Source organism: Bison bison, unplaced genomic scaffold, assembly GCF_000754665.1.
Source record: "Bison bison bison isolate TAMUID 2011002044 unplaced genomic scaffold, Bison_UMD1.0 scf7180017864478, whole genome shotgun sequence".
Lineage (NCBI taxonomy): Eukaryota > Metazoa > Chordata > Mammalia > Artiodactyla > Bovidae > Bison > Bison bison.
Window position 1 is genome coordinate 1,505,070 of NW_011495038.1, and position 21,512 is coordinate 1,526,581.

A 21,512-nucleotide genomic window follows, 5' to 3' on the forward strand; every position below is an offset into this window, starting at 1 on the left:
GGATATATTAATAACAGAAATTATACTTACTCATTGCAAAATCAAGAGCAGGGCATAGGTTCAGTCTACTGAGTTAACGAGTAAAAAAATGCTATTTTTGAGTATTATTTATCAGTTCAAATTTTACATATCTTTTTTTTGGCTGCATGTAGGATCTTAGTTCCCCAGTCAGGGTGGAACCTATGCCCCCTGCAGTGGAAGTGCAGAGTTCTAATCCCTGGACTTACCAGGGAATTCCCTGTCAGTTCAAATTGAACATTTCTCTTAAAGCAGCTGCTATGAAACACCCTTTCCTCAAAAAAAAAAAAAAAAAATTTCTGCAAATGCAACTTAAGACAATTTAGAACAAGGACAAAGTTTAAAAGTCAGTTGAAATTTTCTTTTAATTAAAGACCCAAGGGACAAGAAGCTCCTTTGTGTTACAGTATATAACATATGGCTCTTATACAGAGTAAAACAGACACCAGGGAGTTGAGTGTTTATACCAGCGCTAGACTCTTCCTGTAGCAGGCAAAAAGTGAGGCAGGATTCCCTTTACTGGCATGGAGATTGTAATATATCTTTACATGCAATAAGTTCTTTGGTAGACTTAATCATTTGGTGGAATTACAAAATTTGCAAAGGAAAGTAGCAGTAAAATATTTCATGTAAAATTTGAGCACAGTACTTCTCATCATATGCTCTTTATACAGACTTCATAAAAACGTCAATCCTACTAAACTTTTAAATAGAGCCTCAAAACTCAACAATTAACTTCTGTCTTCAAACACATACAAAAAAGTAAATAAGATAAAGTAGGGCAGATAATGAGTTTTCAAAATACGTTTCATGATGTTTTCAGTAACTGATCTGAAGGATGTGGAACTCTCTGAAATCCTGGACGGCTGCCACTCTCTCCCCTGCAGTCTCCTCCCAAGCACATCTGTAAGGCATCGTTTTGGAATAGCTACCTAATATATCTTAAATTAAGCACATAAATAATGACGGCAATAATTTTCAACTACTACTACACTATAATATCCTCAATATCATATACCCTATTACATATGAAGAACATGGGTTTTGAATGGTAAAAGTAAATTACTTACTACAAAAAAGACAAACCCATGGTGTTGAGAAAGGAGCATTAACCCATCTTGATTTATCTACACGGGGCCCAGTATGCCCAAGTCCACGGAATGTCAGGACTGGTTGGAAGACTGATGCTCCACCTTCTGTGCAATGAGCACTCTTCCGCCAAGAAATGTTGTTCTCAAGTAGTTTGTGTTTTGATTTTAGCAGACACCAAAACTTCTGAGACAGTATTTTCCTTTGAAAATCAGAAACTTGTTCCCACTGTGGAGCCAGGATTCAAGCATTTTAATATTCTTTGGGCGACGTAGAAGATTAGTGTTGTAATCATGTAATTACACGTGAGGTTATTTCCCTTAAACCACCTGCACCGCTACAGTTCTGAACTCATCCTAGAGAGATCTGAAATAAATAAAGTGACTGAAGTTCTCTCCCAGACGGGTTCTATGTTCAGAAGCCCTCCTCCTCATGAAGCTGCCACTGTCATCAGAGTTCACGGCGACCGCGCCCCATCGAGCGGCGCATCACACGACCGTCTGCACAGGCGTGACGCACTGCGCCGGGGAGCCGGCTCTCTCTGACGATGAGGTTGATCGGTTGGAAATCTCTCTCTGTAGCTCCTCTACTTTCTTCTGAAGCTCTGCCCGTTTAGCAAGAAGTTCTTTATATCTGTTGTGAATGGGCTCCTACGAGAGCAATACCATAAAGTTACTTAACTAAGCAATCCGGAACAAACCCGAAGTCAAATCATTCTGGTATTTAGCTTCGTCCCTAAATGTCCAGTGTGTCCTTTCAGCTATGGGACCACGCCCACCTTTCCCGAACAGCAGTGAAAACCAACTTCAACAACTCCACTGACCCGCAGCCCTTTCACTGGCCTCCCTGGTCTCCCCAGGTGTTTCTTTCCACAGAACACCCTGAAACTGGTGCTTGGCCAAATGCAACAAATAATTAAGTAACGACATAATCTAAAAGCCAATACTTAAAGATTTCCTGTCATTTAGTTGCAGACTTTTAGTCCTTTAAACAGTTCTAGGCAGCAAATATTCTGTAACGTTTTAAAAAATGGCTTTTAACTCCCCTAAAGCATTTTCCCCAACCTCTACAAGTTATCCGGCCCAGCATCCTCATTTAACGGAGGAGAGAAGATGAGAATGAGCAGGAGTGACCTGTGCAAGGCCAAAAAGCCAGTCACAACAGAGCCAGGGCACCACTCATCCCTACCGCAGTGCTTCTTCTACTATCCCACCGTGACTGTTAACAGGAAAAAATGGAAATTTTAAATATGCACAGATAACTTTTCTAGCCACTGTATAGGGGACAAAAGTAATTCATACAACTGCCTGGATAAAACCTCTCACTGGATATTGCAGGGCATATACCTGGGGCTTCATCCGGGGGTTCCACCTTACATAATATCCCACCCAGAGCTCTAGGTGGCGCATGCTGGCTACTGGGTAAAGGACGTGATTGGAATAGCTCCCGTAGAGGGGATTAGTGAAGTCCTCCAGCTGGCTATTTATGTAAGACCACAGCGACACAGTCCTCCTGGGAAGATTCTATAAGAAGGAAAAATAGGTTAAGGTTCTCCACTACACAAGCTAATGGTACTTTAGATGAAATTTGTCAAAAGGCATTTGGGATCATTTAAACTGTTTTAGAGGGACAGAACTCAGACACTTTGGCAACAGCACCACTTCGATTAAAATTAGAGAGCAGTGGAAAACAGTGGAGCTCCCCAAAAAGGTAAACAGAGTTACCATAGCAGCAACTGCACCCTTTAGATACATCCAAGACGAGTGAAAACACATGCACAAGCAACCCTGTGCACAATGGTGAGAGCGGCCATCGGGCACAACGACCGAAACGTAGAAGCAATCCGAGTCCATCACCGGTAGACGGATGCAATGCGACAATGGTACAACGGGGTGTCATTCAGTAATAAAAAGGAACTGAAATAATGATGATAAAAACAAACTGAACCTGGAAAACAGTATGCTAATTCAAAGAAGCCAGACACAAAGGCCACATCCCAAGCGATTCCACTTCTATGAAACGTCCGGAAGAGGCAAACCAACAGAGATTACGGAGTCTGCTAGGGTCTGAGAGGAGACGGGAATGGGCAGGTAGTAACTACTAACAGGCATGGGGTTTCTTCCCAATGTTCTGAAATTAATGGTGGTGATGACTATACAACTCTAGATATGCTGAAAATCACTAAATTATATGCTTTGAAAGTGAATGTTATGGAATGCAAATTATAGCTCAGTTTTAAAAACATTTTTTTTTTAAGATATAGTAAATCCTACTTGAGGCTCTCAAAAACTAAAAGTATCCTTGGAAGTTATCCACTGATTATCTAACATTCAATAAATTCTTGATTGGCTTGTGTGCATAGAAATATTTACTGAAGATGTAAGGGTGATTTTAAAAATTTAGCATCTATCTTCAAGGAACTTCTAGTCCAGGAAGCACTTACTAATGGCCATTATCGCAGTGTTTTGTATGGTTTATTTTATTTAATCCTCACAACAGTAAGCACTAGTAAGTACATAAGTTAAGTACTATTATCCCTACTTTACAGAAGCTGAAATTAACTTGCTCAACTTCACACAGTAAGTGAAAGATCTAAGATTTGAACCCAGGCAGCCTAGCTCCAGACCAAGCATTCTTTGCCACTAGGCTTTACAGAAAAGCATGAAAAACCTATTTGAGAGTCACATTTTTTAAGAATGGAAATTGAAGGAGCGGGAGACACTAATCAAGATAATTTAGAACTTCATACATAAGGCAGATGTGTTCTGAGGAACACAGAAGTAAAACTTGAAACGTAATCGTTCTACATTTCTTATAAATAATACCAACCACTGAAAAGTGGTATCCCTCGGCAAGTGGGGTAAGAAATTTAACTTTCTCCTTAATATCTTCTCAGTGTTTGAATGTTTTATGCTATTATTTTACAATTTAAAAAAAACTAAAATGGTTCATATGTATGAGAATGTATTTGGGAATTGAGCTGTGCGTTCATTCAAATGTGTATTTTTTGCTAATTATATCTTGCTGCCCCTGCTTTTGATGGACTTCCATCCTGCAGGAAGTGTGGTAACAGGTACACGAGCGCTCCTAAGACACTGCATACTTGAGTTCCATTCAGCAGACGCTGCCTCCGACCCATCCTCATGACAGAGGTGCTTTAAGATGGATCAAGCTCAGACGTGTGGAAAGAAGTGAGCATACTACAGTATATAAAAGAACACATGGCCAAAGGCATCATGCAAAAGAACAACTGTTCCGCTGAACGCCATCCCAGGCTGCACTCACTAGAGAAAGCATGTATAGAGACAGGCGGGACAGGCAGGGGTCGTGTGTTACCTCTTTGCCTCTCTGCTGTTCACTGTTACAGAGGAATGTTCCGAATAAACAGCTATACAGGTGGTCCAAAATGGTAATGAGAAAATACTCATTGAATTCAAATGCTGTAGGAAACTGCAAATCAAACAGCAAAACACACGAAATAATTAGGACAGCTTCCCAAGCATGTTCATCCCTGTACATTGGGGGGTGCTTTGTAAAACTTCTTAAAATTAGGCTAAACAGTATTCAGAAACTATATATTTCTAAGCTATTACAGTATTATTAATATTAATATTTGCTTGGTTTTCAGCAAATATCACTTTGCTGAGATAATTTCTCCTAATATCTCCTTTTCTTGTACAGTAAGAATCTGAATGCTGTGATCTTGCTGTTCTTCTGTCCATTTATATCAGTTAACCCTCAACTTGAGGCTGATCTGACTTGTCTTTCTCTGCCAAGAATGACCATAAGCAACATAGTAAGATTTTTCTTTAAATTTTCAACAGCATAGTTTTTAGGAATTACACAAAAAATATCAATGTCTCGAGAAAAGGAGATGTGTGGCTTGTTTAAAAGCCAACCTTACTCATCTTTTCAAGGAACATGCACTCAAACCATATCTTATAATCCAGTACTTTGGCAGCCTTTCTTAAAAGAGAAAATTCACTCTCTTTAACTAGGACAGGTGTTTGACTGGATGTCTTACACAAACAACACAATTTGGGGGTAATTTATCAAGGCCCAATTACAGATCCCAGGAAGGTAAGGGATTTAGTATAATCCATCCTAACCATTTACTGTTTCAAGAATTATTTGAAAGCTTCTATGTAAGACTGTACCATTTATAGGACTGTGAAAAGGAATTCCATGAATATTTGGACTGTGGGCTTAGTAAATAAATACTGGTGCCAAGTTTTCCTACAACGATCCCTGCCCGAGAGTGGGTGAAAACAGCACAAACTGCACACAGAAGGGCCAAGAGTGAAGACAACTCTGCCTTCAAATTTCCTAAATTTATAAGCAGGATAACAAGGCAAATTTATCTTCTTAAACAATTTACTCTTGAATAATAATTTTTGTGGTTCTGAAGTGAATGAAGCAGGTGATAAAGCACATGCCAACATAAAGCCAATTAATCGTAAAAACTTTGTCAAATTCCATCCATTCATTTACAGAATAAATCCCATCTCCTGTACTGTTACTTAAACAGCTTATTTATTAGCCAACCATGAATGCACCCTACATTATTACATAGCAATTCAAAGAAGTTAAGCCCATGATTAGCCTTTCATCTTCTTGGCAAAACTATTAGCTCAGTTATGAGAAAACAGCTTAATTAGTGGAATTTCCTCACAAACACAACTAAAATAGCATTATTTAAATAGAACATTAGTTGCTGCTATTGTTTTTAAAATCCTGAGCAGAGAAGGAATATTTTGTTCTCCTTATATGTTTAAAATCTGAAGGGCCCTTCATCCAGCTTCCTGATCCCAGCGTGAGAGATGATGATGAGGGCAGGAGGAGACATAGAATCTGGCTAATTATAACACAACTGGTCCTTTTGATAAATTTGCTATTTAAGTCTCTGCACAAACATTCAATTATTTATAAAACTGATGACTGCCAACAAACATTATTACTATCTCACATGGTCGGGAGGAAAATACCAAAGAAAAACATAAGCAGACATGTATAATAAAGTGTATTTATTATATACACTTATGTAACAAAAAATACATTTTTTTTTACTTATACATATATAGTGTATTTTAAGTTCTATCAGTGAAATAAGATTTAACATTACTTAGCAACTTAAGCTCAAAATCAAGAGTAAACTGCTTTTAGATGTATGGCATATAAAAAGTTAACACAATTACTAAGAAAGAAATATATTTGTCATGTATTCTCCTATGCAATTGGTAAATGTGATCTATTTTGTTTTTCTAAAAAATATACCAGAAGCAAGAGTTGCTCCTTTCAAGATATTCTCCCTGGAAAGCAGTACACTTAACCATCAGCGATGCCTTTTGTAGTCCCCTGATAAGGCATATGTGATTTTCCCAACACTGTCAAATACTATCTTAAAATAGAATATGGTAATAGTTAAAAGTGGGTCCGGACTTCCCTGGCAGTCCAGTGGGTAAGACTCCACACTGCCAATATAGAGGTACAGCCAAATGATTAAAAAAAAAAAAAAAAAGTCTTATTTAGTTTTTCTCTTAATGAAGTAAAGAATATTTTATTGAAGCTGAAATATAATGCTAATGCCAAGCACAGCCAGCAAGTGCCCTACTGGACATTCCCATGGCAGTCCAACGAAAAACCAACCAGGCTCCCAGTGGTCTGAGGTCTAATAAAACTCCTGGATAAATAACTGATATACCACTGAGCTGTACCTAACTTTGGGGTTCTCAGATCATTTATCATGTGTTAAACATCTTTAAGACATGAACTCTTTACCTCATTAGTAAAGTTATCCCATAAATCAGGTGTTTTTCAATCTCCTCTTGTATCTTTCCAAAACACTAAACCTGTATTCACGGTAATATTTTAAATCATTTTCTAGAATGTTGATGGCTCTAAAGCACATAATCTCTCGCTCCATACCTAAAAACAAAAAAACTGAATCTATTTCATCTATATGTTGCCATGATTTCCATCTAAACACATTTTTTCATCAAAACTGCCTAAAATAGGAGTTCATTTTGAGTTATCTTGCCTATTTCATTTCTTTACCTCCTTTACTACTACTACTATTACTACTAAGTCGTTTCAGTCGTGTCCAACTCTGTGCGACCCCATAGACGGCAGCCCACCAGGCTCTGCCATCCCTGGGATTCTCCAGGCAAGAACACTGGAGTGGGTTGCCATTTCCTTCTCCATTGTGTGAAAGTGAAAAGTGAAAGTGAAGTCGCTCAGTCGCGTCCAACTTGTAGTGACCCCATGGACTGCAGCCCACCAGACTTTAGCAATGTATAAATGAATTTTTGAGTGAATATATTATCATTATTTAACATAGGTTAAAAATATTAAATGAAATAATTTAATGTGATAATACTTCTAGTATCTAGGAAACTTATAAGAACTTCTACTTTACATGAAATGTAAGATAGTCAGTGACCAAACGCAACTCTGACTGGATAGCTTAAAAGAGAGATCTAAGAATGGATATCCCAGATAAATTACCTGTCTTGTCATCTGCCAGACACAGTCAATAAATTGAAGAAAAACGGGTGATCTGTCTGCATCTGCATGGTTCTTATCTCCATGGCCAACTCTCTGAAGCAAAGAGTGAAATATTATATAAGCTTTGTAGGATTTTTCACCTTTTTGATGAAAATAACTTTATTTTTCAAGAAAAGTAACATTTGCTCAATATTTTATAAATTCAGAAAATCTTTTTGAAAGAACACTGCAAGGAAAACAGAAATCACTCAATTCCACCAAGGAGAAATGTCTATTAGCATTTCAATCTGCAACCTGTCCAATTATTTCCTGGCAGGAGACACCTGTAACAGGAATTACAAGTGTGTTTAACAAATGAAGCTTAGATCCTAAAAAGCTGACAATGGGAGACGGGAAGTCAGACCTCAGAGCCCAGATTTTTGTCCTGAAGATTTACTATGCCCTGAACATTAACAGTTCCTGGTACACTAGCCCCAGGAAGCACAGGTCTCCTTTAGCACCTTGGCCAGGGCATGAGGGGGACCTACTGCATTGGAGCTCCAGGCGGTCTTTCAAAAAGAATCACATCAGCACAAACCCCTGAAAACTTTTAAAAAATGCTTGACATCTCCCCTCAAGCATGCACTCACCTACTTTCTTATCTTTTTTCTCCTCTGAGGACCTCTGCTCCAGATGACTGAGATAAACACCTACCCTATAACCCAAGGCAGTGATTCTAAAAGAGTGATCCAGACTTCCCGCAGTGGGAGAGGTCTGAGAGTTCAAAACTATTTTCATATTACTAAGACATGCTTTGCCTTTTTCAGTGGGTTGACATTTGCACTGTGCCGTGCTTAGTTGCTCAGTTGTGTCCGACTCTTTGCAACCCCATGGACTGCAGCCCACTAGGCTCCTATATCTATGGGGATTCTCCGGGCAAGAATACTGGAGTGGGTTGCCATGTCCTCCTCCAGAATGGTGTAAAGGTGATGAGGGAAGAAAACTTTTGGTACCTTAGGAGGAAATCAGGAAACAAGGCATTGGAATCAAGCTATACTATAGTTATTATGTTTGCCCTACCAAACACTTACAGTTAAATGAAGAAAAAAAGCCAATCTCTCTGAAGCCCATGTCTTTGATGAAGCAGTAAAAATTCTTATTAACTTTAATAAATCTCCACCTTGGAGTATAATTTTTTAAGTATCCTATGTAACAAAATGGGAAGTACACATAACGTGCTTCTGTTGCAGACTTAAGTAGAATGCAGGAAACACAGCTTTCCATGGACCATCATTTTAACTTGAAAGAACAACTGATATATGAATTATGGTTACTAAGACCTGAATATCTTGTAGATATCTTTTTTGAAAATGTACAAAAGTGAATGTGTCACTTCAAGGAAAACAATGGACAGTATTTGTTACCAATGATGAAATTCAAGCTGTTGAATCAAAGTTAAATTTGAGGGAAAAATTTACCTGAGTTTGATAGTACTTAAAAGACTCTTCTGATAAAATTAGTAGTAGTATTAATATCTGTGATTTTATGATATATAATGAAATGCATTAAGACTGGAGGAGCTGTGTAAATCAGTAAGCCAGTATTTTCCCAATTACCAACACATGATATTACAAAGTCATGCAAGGTAAAAAATCTACTTATTCAAAATGCAAGACACACCAATGGAATTTAATAGAACAAACACCAAAAAACTCATCGAGCTAGTTTTAGATTCCACATTACAAATAACCACTAAGAAGCTTCCATTTGTCAAGTTTTGGCACAGTAGCAAAGAAAACTATCCACAATTCTCCGGAAAAAATTAAAATACCCTTTTCAACCTATATTATCTGCATGTGGTCAAATTTTCCTCATGTCTTCAATCAACAGAACATATTGCAACAGACTGAATGCAGAAGTAGATATGAAATTTATCTTCTATTAAGCCAGATATTAAAGAAACTTGTAAAAAATGTAGAATAATGCCACTCTTCTCATAAAACTTCTCATAAAACTTATGCTTGCCTAACATATTATGCTAGTTACTTTTCTTTAAAGTGTTATTCATGCTAATATATAAGAGGACTATGGGTTGAATGTTTGTGTCCCCCAAAATTCACATATTGAAAATCGAATGCTCAATTTGATAGTTTTAGGAGCTACCAAGGTCATGAGGGTGGAAACCTCATGAATGAGACTAGTGCTCTTATCAAAAGGGACAGGCCCCAAAGAGCTCCCCAGCCCTCTTCCACCATTACAGATAACAGTGAAAGGTTGGCAGTCTGCAATCTGGAAGAGGGCCTTCACCAGAACCCTATCATGCTGGCACTCTGAACTTGGACTTCCAGCTGTCAAAACAGAAATAAAGTAGCCTAAATGGACTAAGAAAATAGATTATTTCCTTAAACAATACATACATTTAAAAAATTTAATTTCTAATATGGAAAATACTGATATAAACAAAGTTCTTTGGGGTCATCAATAATTGCTAAAAATGGAAAGAGGTCCAGAAATCAAAAAGTTTGAGAATCATTACCCTATATTAAACATGTGCACATACCCTCTGAATCAGATGTGCTTTGTCAAATCCTGCTTTCAGATAACAATCAGGAGGGGGAAAATGGAGTAGGTAGTCAGAGTCAGCAATTTAGGAATCCACTGCAGCTTCAAGCAGTCTGAAATGTTTATGATTTTGGTTACACTTATATGAACATGTGCAGCACTGAAGACCGAAACGTCACTCTTTTAACAGTCTTATCATGGTAAGTACATTTTATAGAGAGTTGAAAAATATAAGCCATCTGAATGGATATGCCAGATGACCAATTTTATTTAATAGTTCAAGTTTAAAGCAGCAGACTACCTTCAAATGTCCATTTCTTGCAAGGTTTTTTTAAATAAACACTGCTAGTGGATACTAATAGCTAACATTAGAGACAGCATCTGGGCAAACATATTTCAGAAAGTCTTTCAGCTAACCTAGGAAAATGCTGCCAAAAACCATACTCTCGGGGGCTTCAAGGCCTCTGAGAATCTTACCTCTCGTCTTCAGGATCCTCTAAATAATCTGACAAATTTCTGTTGAGAAGTTTACCCCATTAGAACAAAGGGTCAGTCTTACATGAATATCAAGTGAATAAAAGACATGATCTTCACACGCCTTGTGTGAGATGCACATGTGATACCCCGAGTCAAGGTTCTTCACTCACAAGCTGAAATCGATGTCCGAAGCTCAGCCACTCTTTTTCCACGAGGACTTCAAACCCTCGGATGGTGCGGTAGTATCCGTCCAGCATGAGCATGGCCAGGGAAGTCAGCTGGGCCGTGCGGTCCCAGCCATCGCTGCAGTGCACCACCACAGACGTCTTTCCTGACTCCACCCTGTCAGCAATCCTGAGAGCCCCTGCAAGGATAAGCTGAAAACAGGGTTTTTTAAATGAATTTTTTTTAATTAAATGCTTTACTCCTCAAAATTTGTAATAGTTCTGTTCAGAGATGACTATCTCAAAAACAGGTGGAGAAAAGAACGTCAGTCCTTTCCTAAAAGGAATTTTTGTGAATGGTGGAAGATACTGACGCTTTGCTTTTAAAACTGAAAAATCTCAAAAATGCAGACTCCTATTAATCCACACAATGAAATATCCAAACAAAAGGTAACTTCGGATTTTAAAAAAATCAAGAGTATGACTAATAAGAAAGAAGGATTAAGTTCCAAAGAGACCTATTTCTAAGATTCTTCAAATATTCCAACATCATCCATTTAAGCAAAAATAATACACCAACTGAATTCTTACCTGTTACTCAAAACAGTGATACTTAACCAAATCAGAATAAATATGAAAGCAGTATAAGTTAGATATTAGAAAATATTCTACAGTTTCTATAGCATTCACTCTACTGTTTTTATACAACACAGCCAGCAAAGCATAAAATTTTAGAGAAAGCTGACTTTCACATATTGGTATGAATGAAAAATTCTCATTGGACCAATATATTATCATGTCAATTTCACTGGTATCTAAAATAATTTCAGGTATTTTGTTTAAATATGCAAGCTCTCTCTGCAAAACAATTTACCTTAAGTTGATCTTGAGTTAAAACTAGATAGAATTAGATGTAACCTAAAGAGAAACACACTGGAGAAGGCAATGGCAACCCACTCCAGTGTTCTTGCCTGGAGAATCCCAGGGACAGGGGAGCCTGGTGGGCTGTCATCTCTGGGGTCATACAGAGTCGGACATGACTGAAGCGACTTAGCAGCAGCAAAGAGAAACACACAGTATAATATCCTTTAAACTGAACAATAGAGCCCCCCTCTACTCTGCAATGGCCCAATCATACTTTAAGAACAGCATGATTACACAAACATAGATAAGAGTGAAATAAAAGAAATGCTATACTAGGCTTAGAGAATTTTATGATGATCTCCTTTTAATCATAATCGTAGGCATATTTTGGAAGTGGGGTACTCTGAAGCAATCTCAATCTTGTCTATGCATCAGAGTTATCTGTGAGCATTAAAAAAAAAAGATAAAAAAAAAGCCTGGTCTGTATTATTCCTAACTCACTCTTTTAAATAACTTCCACCTGTAATTCAAATATGGTGCTTCCCAGGTGGCACAGTGGTAAAGAATCCACCTGCCAATGCAGGAGACACCAGAGACGCAGGTCTGATCTCTGGGTCAGGAAGATCCCCTGGAGAAGGAAATGGTAACCCACTCCAGTATCCTTGTCTGGGAAATCCCGTGGACAGAGGAGCCTGGTTGGCTGCAGTCCGTGGGATCACAGACTCGGACATGACTGAGTGAATGAGCACACACAGAGCACATGGGTCAAATATACATGCAAAATTACACATCATTGACCTAAAGGGTTAGAACAGTTGGAAAGCTAAGACAACAAGGAAGAGTTCTCCAAAGTGGTCGTCTTCATCCATTCATTCCCTTAAAGATAAGCATTTATGGAGTCCTCTACCACGCAGCAGGCACTGCTCACAGTGCTGGTACTACACAGCAGCAAACGGAGCAAAGTGCTGGGCGTAATGAAGTTTATATTGTACTTAGGTGAGGCCGGCCGGATGCAGAGAAAGAAACAGTGTGTCAGAGGGCAACAAGTGAAAAAGTACCATCCAGCACTAGGGAGCACAGGCAGAACTGTCACTGTGTATGGAGTGGTTAGGAAAGGCACCTTTGAGAAGTTGATGTCTGAACAGAGATCTAAAGAAAGTGAGCGGGTAAGCCTTACAGGTGTGAAGACTGAAGGAGGAGAAGGTGGTCCAGGCACAACTGTACCTCGTCCAAGGAAATGTGTTTCTGTTATGGCCAGTTTTTTGGAGAGAATGTTGTACCTGCTAAAAAATGACCTGTAATTTACAGAATGCTGCGGTGAATGTCAGTTCCAAATCAAGTCTTACGGTTTTCTATTTACACATCATACAATGTAATAGACGGTCCCCATGACCGTGCTCTCTAAAAGAAGAATGTTCATGTACTTTGCTACATTCAAGCTTCTGTGTTTCTAGAAGAGAAACAATAATCAAAATAGTTTATAATTCTCAAGAGGTCAATTTAGCCTTCAATTTTTCTTAATTTTAGAGCTCTTAACATGAAAAATCCTATTTCCATTTATTTCCTAATATTAATATATGTGCTCATATATTATATAGAGATCTATATATAATATACAGAGATATATATTTTGGTAAGCTATGATACTGAAATTCAGACCTATCTGAAAATATTTATAACTATAATAACTGAAATAATGTTTAGTGCTTCAAACGTTATGTTTAGGCAAGCTGAGGTTCATACAGTCTCCTTCATTTAACTACTTCACCTCATGTGCCTGGCCGGAATGGTTTTCAAAAGCTATGTAACAATTATTTATTGGCTGATTTATTTACATCATATATAGTGCTACCCTGGCTCCTGTGGGGACAAAGAAGAAATATGATTTATCCTGTCCTACTCTCCATGAATCAGTAATCTACATTAATTGACACATAAAAGTAATTAAATCAAGTACATGGGAGCATCTGATTAGCTGGAAAGAAAAGTAAAATGAAAAGCTCAGAGAAAATGGAAATGAATTCCATCTGGGAAGACTTTATCAAAGAAGTGAACTGGGAACTGAAGGATGGGCAGATTCAGATAGGATAGGAAAGAGAGGCAGAGAAGGCAATGGCATCCCCCTCCAGTACTCTTGCCTGGAAAATCCCATGGACTGAGGAGCCTGGTAGGCTTCAGTCCATGGGGTCACTAAGAGTCTGACACGACTGAGAGACTTCACTTTCACTTTTCACTTTCATGCATTGGAGAAGGAAATGGCAACCCACTCCAGTGTTCTTGCCTGGGGAATCCCAGGGACGGGGGAGCCTGTTGAGCTGCCGTCTATGGGGTCGCACAGAGTCAGACATGACTGAAGCAACTTAGCAGCAGCAGCAGGAAAGAAAGGGGAAAAAAAGTACAACAGAACCAAATGCATAATACAGAAACCTAATTCATTCAAACACCAAAACTTAAAAGTAGTTCTAATTATCAAAGTAGTTATCAATTTTTCACTGTTTAAAAAGGTACTTTCATCTTGATTTCAGTTGTAAGAGCCAACACACAAGCGGGCAGAGAAAGTCCTTGTGTGACAGTCTCTAACAGTTTAAAGAATAGTAACATATACCCACCTTAATATGCTCCAGCCAGTGAGTAGATTCCAAGTTAGACAACCAGTGGGTCTCCTCAATGTTGGGGTACACAATCTCCTTAAGTTTTCGTAAAGATTCTCTCATAACATGGATATTGTGGATATCTAGAAAAACTAGTTCTGCATTTTGATAGGCATCTTCACTTTCATAACCTCCACCTTTTGCCTGAAAAAATAACATCACACGAAATAAAAAATGAATGCATATTCATGGTATGATGACATCCTTGAAAGAGTGCCATAAATTACCCAAAAGCATCAAAGCTGATACATGTGACTGATGGACAGGAAACTCCATGGGAAAATGTGGCTGGCTCAGGGCAACTTAACACAACCACGCTGTCCCACACGTTCTTCATAAAACAAGAATACACATGCTCACCTGACTTCCTCTTGTTGCTGTTATTAAAATTATATATGATAACATATAGGAAGGTACTTAAAGCACTGTAATTTCACTATCCATATCTCAAGTCCTACCAAAACACAATTTCATACAGAAGACTGAAGCTCCATGTGCAGGGACATCTGTCTAGTTTACACCTGACCCATGCTTTTCTTCACTTCATCTTAATATTTGCAAAGTGCTTTGTAATCACAGTGACTGACTTCTAGGGTAACTGCACAATTATTATTAAATAAAAAGACAAAACAAATATAAGAGCACAGAGTACTACAGAATATTACCACTATTTTCAAAGAGATAAATCTACATCTACAGAATAGAATGAGAAATAGTTGGTGTTCACAGTAAGCTACAGCTGGAAAGAAGAACCAAATTTTTCTGGGTTGAATCTTTCTCTGTTTTATGAATAAAATATTCTTTTGCCTTTTGGATAAAATATGCCTCTTATCTCAGGTATAAAATCACACCTCTTTGAGCACTAATGGAAAAAAAATTAGGAAGATACTGGAACAGTCACTGTAGTTATATAAAATTAAGAGATCACATTTTTGAAAACAATAAAACTTACCTCTTAACTAACAACAAATTAGTGAAGAGTAGACGTTCAAGTTTCCTTTCTGACACTGACAGCTTGGGAAATGGTTTAGAGTCAAGATGGGCACAAGTACAAAATTAACAGCGTTTCATTAGGTCCCTGTTAACAAGGATTATTCTGGAGAGTAGGGACAGCTCACATCAGGGGCAGAGGGACATTCAAATGTGTTGCAACAAATCCTAGAAACATGGCCATACTGCAACTACACAGAGCCTGTCACGAAAATACAGGACGAAAATGCTCTGGAATCAAGACTCGTAGAACTTGATGAGTACATCAAATGTTGTCATGTAACTCTGAAAACATACTAAAAACACTGAAATACATACTTTAAGAATCCATTTCATGTGAATTATATTTCAATACAACTGGTATTATTTAAAAACAGAGCAACTAGATAGTAAAACCGAAGACACACAAAAAATCACTGAAGACAGAACTAGAGGACAGAGCATTCCAGCAAACCCCAAAGCCGCCAACAGTCACAAGATCTCGATGCTATCGTAAGGATGCGTAAGGAAATGCAGAAGGAAGCAACGCATATAAGATGGACTAGAGAACAAGGGAATCACAAGAGAGTCTTACAGTTTTTATTGTTCTGCTTCCTGGTTTTAGCTCTCTTCCTCCAGAACTACAGGAAAGAACAGGTCAATTTAAGAAGTGCAGCTGAAACCGAGAAGGGTTCTGTCCATTCTAACAGACAAGTTATTAGAGAAACTCACAGATTAAGTGAAAGAACTAGGAAACAAATAGAAATAAAAGAGAAAAAATTAGAAATGAAGACCAAATTAGAAGAAACTTAAGAGCAAACGAATACAGTGGATATTAAATTAAAAGAAACAGTGAAAAGTGAAATATAAAAAAAAAAGGAATTAGACATAAAAAAGATTCAAGAGAAAGAGACAAATGATGAAGAGAGGCAAAGAAGAGACAACCCAGGAGTAATAGCAGTCCTGAAGAAGAAAGCCAAAACAAAGAAATGAAATAAATACTAAGAACTATGATTAAAGAAAACAGTCATGATGCTTTTAAATTGAAATTCCCAATGAAAACAGCACACATGCATACCTGATAATATAAACCCAAAATATACAGCATGAAGACATATTCTGGCAAAATAACTGGACTTCAAAGAAAAACAAAAGAGAAAATTCTTTGTACGTCGAAGTAAAAAGAGTGACTCAGAAAGAAAAGAAATTTAGTTTATGATTAGACTTCGAAACTTTATGACAAAAAAAAAAAGGCAATTTTAAGACATTCAAGAAAATCAAATGCGAACCAAGAATTTTATGCCCAGGAAAACCAACATAAATATAAGGAACATAAGCTGCTCCCCCCAGCCCGTGTCCATGCTCAGTCGTGGCCAACTCTTTGGGACCCCATGGACTGTAGCCCACCAGACTTCTCTTTCCATGGAATTTCCAGGCAAGAACACTGGAGTGGGTTGCCATTTCCTGCTCCAGGTGATCTTCCCAACCCAGGCATCGAACCCACGTCTCTTGGGCCTCCTGTACTGACAGGCAGATTCTTTCTGCTGCTCCACTTGGGAAGTCCCTCATAAGCTGCTATCAGCAGGTGAATACTCAGAATATTGTTTCTATCAGCTCTGCTGAAATATTTAGAAGAGAACAACTTCAGACAGAAGAAAAAGACTAAAGACTTCCACATAAGAACTGGTTGCGTGCACAAAATACAGCTAGAAGTCAGAGGTAAAAGGGAGAAGTGTACAGAAGGGAGTGTAAAGACTACCTACTCTGACAATGTAAATACAACACATGTATTTTACAATGGGAGCAAGTCCAAAAAAATTTTTCCCTAAATGTACTGGGGATACTAGTAACACTGTTATTCTAGCACCACGGTAGGATAAAGCAAGTGAGTAATTATGTAACGTAACAAATCTTATCATTCCCTCTGACTTTGAGAATCAGCATTCCTGGTGGGGAAGGAAGAAGTCACACATGTAATTTTGAAGAAGTTATGTTAGAACCTGCCTGCCAATGTAGGTGACATAAGAGATGGGGTGTCGGGAAGATCCGCTGAAGGAGGGCATGGCAACCCACTCCAGAATTCTCACCTAGAGGCTCCCATGGACAAAGAGCGCCTGGCAGGCCACAGTCCATAGGGTCGTAAAGAGCCAAACATACATATGCATGCACACATGTAACAACTCTTAACACTGAATTCAAACTGAAAGCACCAGTATGAACTCATGAAGTACTTTATCTTTAAAAATATATTAATGTTTCCTGGCTTTATCCATTTCCTAGTCTATTCAGTAAAGACTCAGAAATTGGACCAGTCCAGTAGCAAATAAGAATCCTTAGCACCAAATTATGGTTTCAAATACCATCTCCTACTAACAGAAACCAGAACTTCTTAGGGAGATGGCTATTCCAAGCCTGGGACAGGAAACGTACAAGATTTCCTGATGACTCTTGCTGTATCTTATCATACCAGATAGCAAAGATTGCCATGTGTGTGGCTCAGTCACTTCAGTCGTGTCCAACTTGTTGCGAACCCGTGTACTGCAGCCCGTTAGGCTCCTCTGTTCACGGGATTCTCTAGGCAAGAATACTGGAGTGGGTTGCCATGCCCTCCTCCAGGGCATCTTCCCGACCTGGGGATCAAATCCATGTCTCCTGCATTGCAGGCAGATTCTTTATCGATGAGCCACTAGGGAAGCCTAAAGATTATTTACTATGGTCATGCCAAACAAACTCGGGAGGTAATTTGAAGTCTCCTTTTGATCAAAGGTGGAAAAAAAATTCTAATACTATCTGCATGAATTAGAAATTGCTGACTACATACAAACACAACATGTGCTTCAGTTCAGTTCAGTCGCTCAGTCGTGTCCGACTCTTTGCGACCCCATGAATCGAAGCACGCCAGGCCTCCCTGTCCATCACCACCTCCCGGAGTTCACTCAAACTCACGTCCATCGAGTCAGTGATGCCATCCAGCCATCTCATCCTCTGTCGTCCCCTTCTCCTCCTGCTCCCAATCCCTCCCAGCATCAGGGTCTTTTCCAATGAGTCAACTCTGCACATGAGGTGGCCAAAGAACTGGAGTTTCAGCTTTAGCATCATTCCTTCCAAAGAACACCCAAGACTGATCTCCTTTAGAATGGACTGGTTGGATCTCCTCGCAGTCCAAGGGACTCTCAAGAGTCTTCTCACAGTTCAAAAGCATCAATTCTTCGGTGCTCAGTTTTCTTCACAGTCCAACTCTCACATCCATACATGACTACTGGAAAAACCATAGCCTTGACTAGACAAGTGGAAGTGAGAAATAGATTTAAGGGACTGATCATCAATGTGTTTAGTTGTGTCCAATTCTTTGTGACCCCATGGACTACAGCCCACCAGACTACTCTATCCATGGAATTTTCCAGGCAAGAATACTGGGGTGGGTTGCCATTTCTGACTCTAGGAGATCTTCCTAACCCAGAGATTGAACCTGTGTCTCTTGTGCCTCCTGCACTAGCAGGCAAATTCCTTACCACTGTACCACCTGGGAAGCCCAGTGCATGCATAATGACACTTTACAATATTAGTCATTCTCATGGGATGGTAGAGAGTCAATTTATTATTGGGAAAACTGGTAAATAAGGAAAAAGAATCAAGTATTAACCCTGGCTTTCTTATATGAACTCAATTGCTGATTAACCACAATTTAGATAAGAGAAAGTGCTTCTTTTCAGAAAGAGTTCAACTAATAGCTGAAAAGAATTATGAACTTAAGAGTATCACCATTTTGCAACCCCACTGAAGTAACAGATCTCAGCATTGAGCTTGATCAGTTGCTAATATCCAAAAAGAAGAATCAGCCACAAATAGTGTGCCTCCTGAATCCCCTACAGCTTTGCCAAAGGAATTGAACCTAAATCTGAATAAACCTCCGAATTCATGTGAAGGAAATTCAGAGGACAGAAGAACTATACCATAGCACAATCGGCAAAGTATGGACTATGGGAAACTCTGCAGTAAAATATACTGGAGAGAAGCGGGGAATCAGGGAGGGAAGCGCAAGGGGAAGACTGTAGATGAAGAGAGGCTTAAAAGACATACAAACACAATCTTCACAAGGCAAGGCTAAACTACAGAGACCAGTGATGTGTACACTTCAGTAACAACAGATTAAGTAATGCAAGAAGACGACTACTGTAAAAGTTAGGGTAGTGGCTACCTTAGCAGGGGTAGAAGGCAAATCTAATTGGGGTAAGGCACACATGGAAGGCTTAGTGGCTAGTAAAGCTTTAATTCTTGATATGGCTCAGGACTGCAAAAGAAGTTGTCACAGTCACACTGTTCCACACATATTCACTGCTATTTCACACTGTTTCACACATTTCATACACTTTCACACATTGTTGTATCACACATATTCACACTATTCACACATATTCACACTGCTATAAAAAATATTCTTACCATGAAGACAAAAAATATTTGTTGCAACAAATATGTATCCTTTTGCAAATTTTAAAAGGGAGATGGAGCAGGTGGGTATTGGGTGAAGGTGGTCAAAAGGTACAAACTTCCAGTTAAAAGATAGATAAGTTGTGGGGATATAATGTACAATGTGATGACTATGGTCAACAAGACTGTATCATATATTTGAAAGTTGCTAAGAGAGTACATTTTAAAAATTCTCATCACAAGGAAAAAGACACCATAACTATGTGAAGTGACAGACGTTAACTAAGCTTATTGTGGTGATCATTTCACAATATATATATATTTCAAATCAATATGCTGTATACCTCAAACTTACATACTTTTCCATGTCAATTATATCTCAGTAAAACAGCAAGAAAAAAGATATCTATCTAGCTGCTAAACTAACTTTCCTGAAGAATAATGGCAATATGTGCAAAACTTTTAAAAATATGAGTATTTTAAATTAGGATATAGTAATGGTATAGCTAGGGAACAAAAATGTCAACAAAAGGTACTTGTTTTAGTTATTATTTAAAATACTAAATATTAAACATCTAATATTAGAAGAATGATTAAGTAAACAATGACATAGCTATATGATGAGTACTATTAAAGTATTTCTCAAGAACAGCTGTTGGAAAGAAATATTTTTTATAAAAATGAAAAACAATGAAACAAAATAATCAACATTTAATACACAGAAAAAATAGTGGGAGAAAATATATCAAAGATCAGTAATTATAGGTGCTTTTTATTCCTTTACTTTGCCTATCCCTTCCTAGATTTTTGTTGTCTATTACACATTTTATGATAAGAAAAATGTCCCAATACATAAAATATACCAGTCTTTATTAAGAAAGAGATTTCCATAGTGAAATACATGTGGGAATCATTTTACAAGGAGTATAACATTTTGCCTACTCCCTTTTCTGCTTTATACGCCTCTCATCCTAGATAACATCTTTTAAAAAAAACTATATTTTATTTATTTATTCGGCCATACCAGGTCTTAGTTGCGGCATGTGGGATCTTGTTCCCTGACTGAGAATAGGACAGCATTCCCTGCATCAGAAGCATGGAGTCTTACCCACTGGACCACCAGGGAAGTCCCTCATCCTAGATAATGAGTCTCATTCCTACTAACTCATGGTATAAGTAATTACTGGGAAAATACACACCAGTCCCTGGGGAACCAATTTCATATGTCCACTGCCCTGTTTCGCCTTTAAGGGGAAATATTTACAGTTTAACAGAGAATGCCTGGAATTCAAAGTGTCCTCAAAACACTAAACAGGATTGAAATAATTAAGTACATGCTCCATAATTTAATTAAAGGATGATCACTCCAGCATTGTTTATAATAGCAAAAAAGAATCAAAAAAAGAAAAAAATAATAACCTAAATATCCAAAAACAATTGGTGTTACTAGTTATCATACAATTAAAATGTTACAGATGTATGTTTATTGGCATAGAAAGAAACAGCATCAATTAAAAAAGGAAGTTGCAATTATCCCATTCTGTCTTAAATATATGAGTACACACATATGCACAGGGGTCTGGAAGTACAGTCAAGGTTTAATGGTGTGTGTCTCTTATTTATTTATAGAATTTGGGGTGTTTTAATTTTGGAGGGAGGCCGTGTGGGTTTTTTTCTTTGTCTTATCTGAGAGGCAATTTTTTAAAGCTAAACTGTCTCTCTTCTCTTTTCTTCTCCAGTAGTAGATTTTTCCAAGTGGACCAGAATTTCTGCTTCCACAATGCTAGTATTTATTCTATAGCAG

The 21,512-nt window shown here is 38.2% G+C and overlaps 1 protein-coding gene across 4 annotated transcripts in view; it reads right to left on the bottom strand.

Annotated features, from left to right (window-relative positions):
• Positions 1-365: 365 nt before the first annotated feature.
• The window catches only part of MTMR2 (myotubularin related protein 2), a 109,101-nt gene continuing 87,954 nt past the window's right edge, over positions 366-21,512 (bottom strand). For all 4 annotated transcript variants that reach the window (XM_010862120.1, XM_010862122.1, XM_010862121.1 and 1 more), the window contains 6 exons: positions 14,267-14,452; positions 10,800-11,006; positions 7,612-7,704; positions 4,444-4,557; positions 2,454-2,630; positions 366-1,757 (listed from right to left, as the gene is read on the bottom strand). In XM_010862120.1, the coding sequence (XP_010860422.1) occupies positions 1,596-1,757; positions 2,454-2,630; positions 4,444-4,557; positions 7,612-7,704; positions 10,800-11,006; positions 14,267-14,452 (939 nt within the window). In that variant the 3' untranslated portion in view covers positions 366-1,595. The remainder of the gene's footprint in view (positions 1,758-2,453; positions 2,631-4,443; positions 4,558-7,611; positions 7,705-10,799; positions 11,007-14,266; positions 14,453-21,512) is intronic.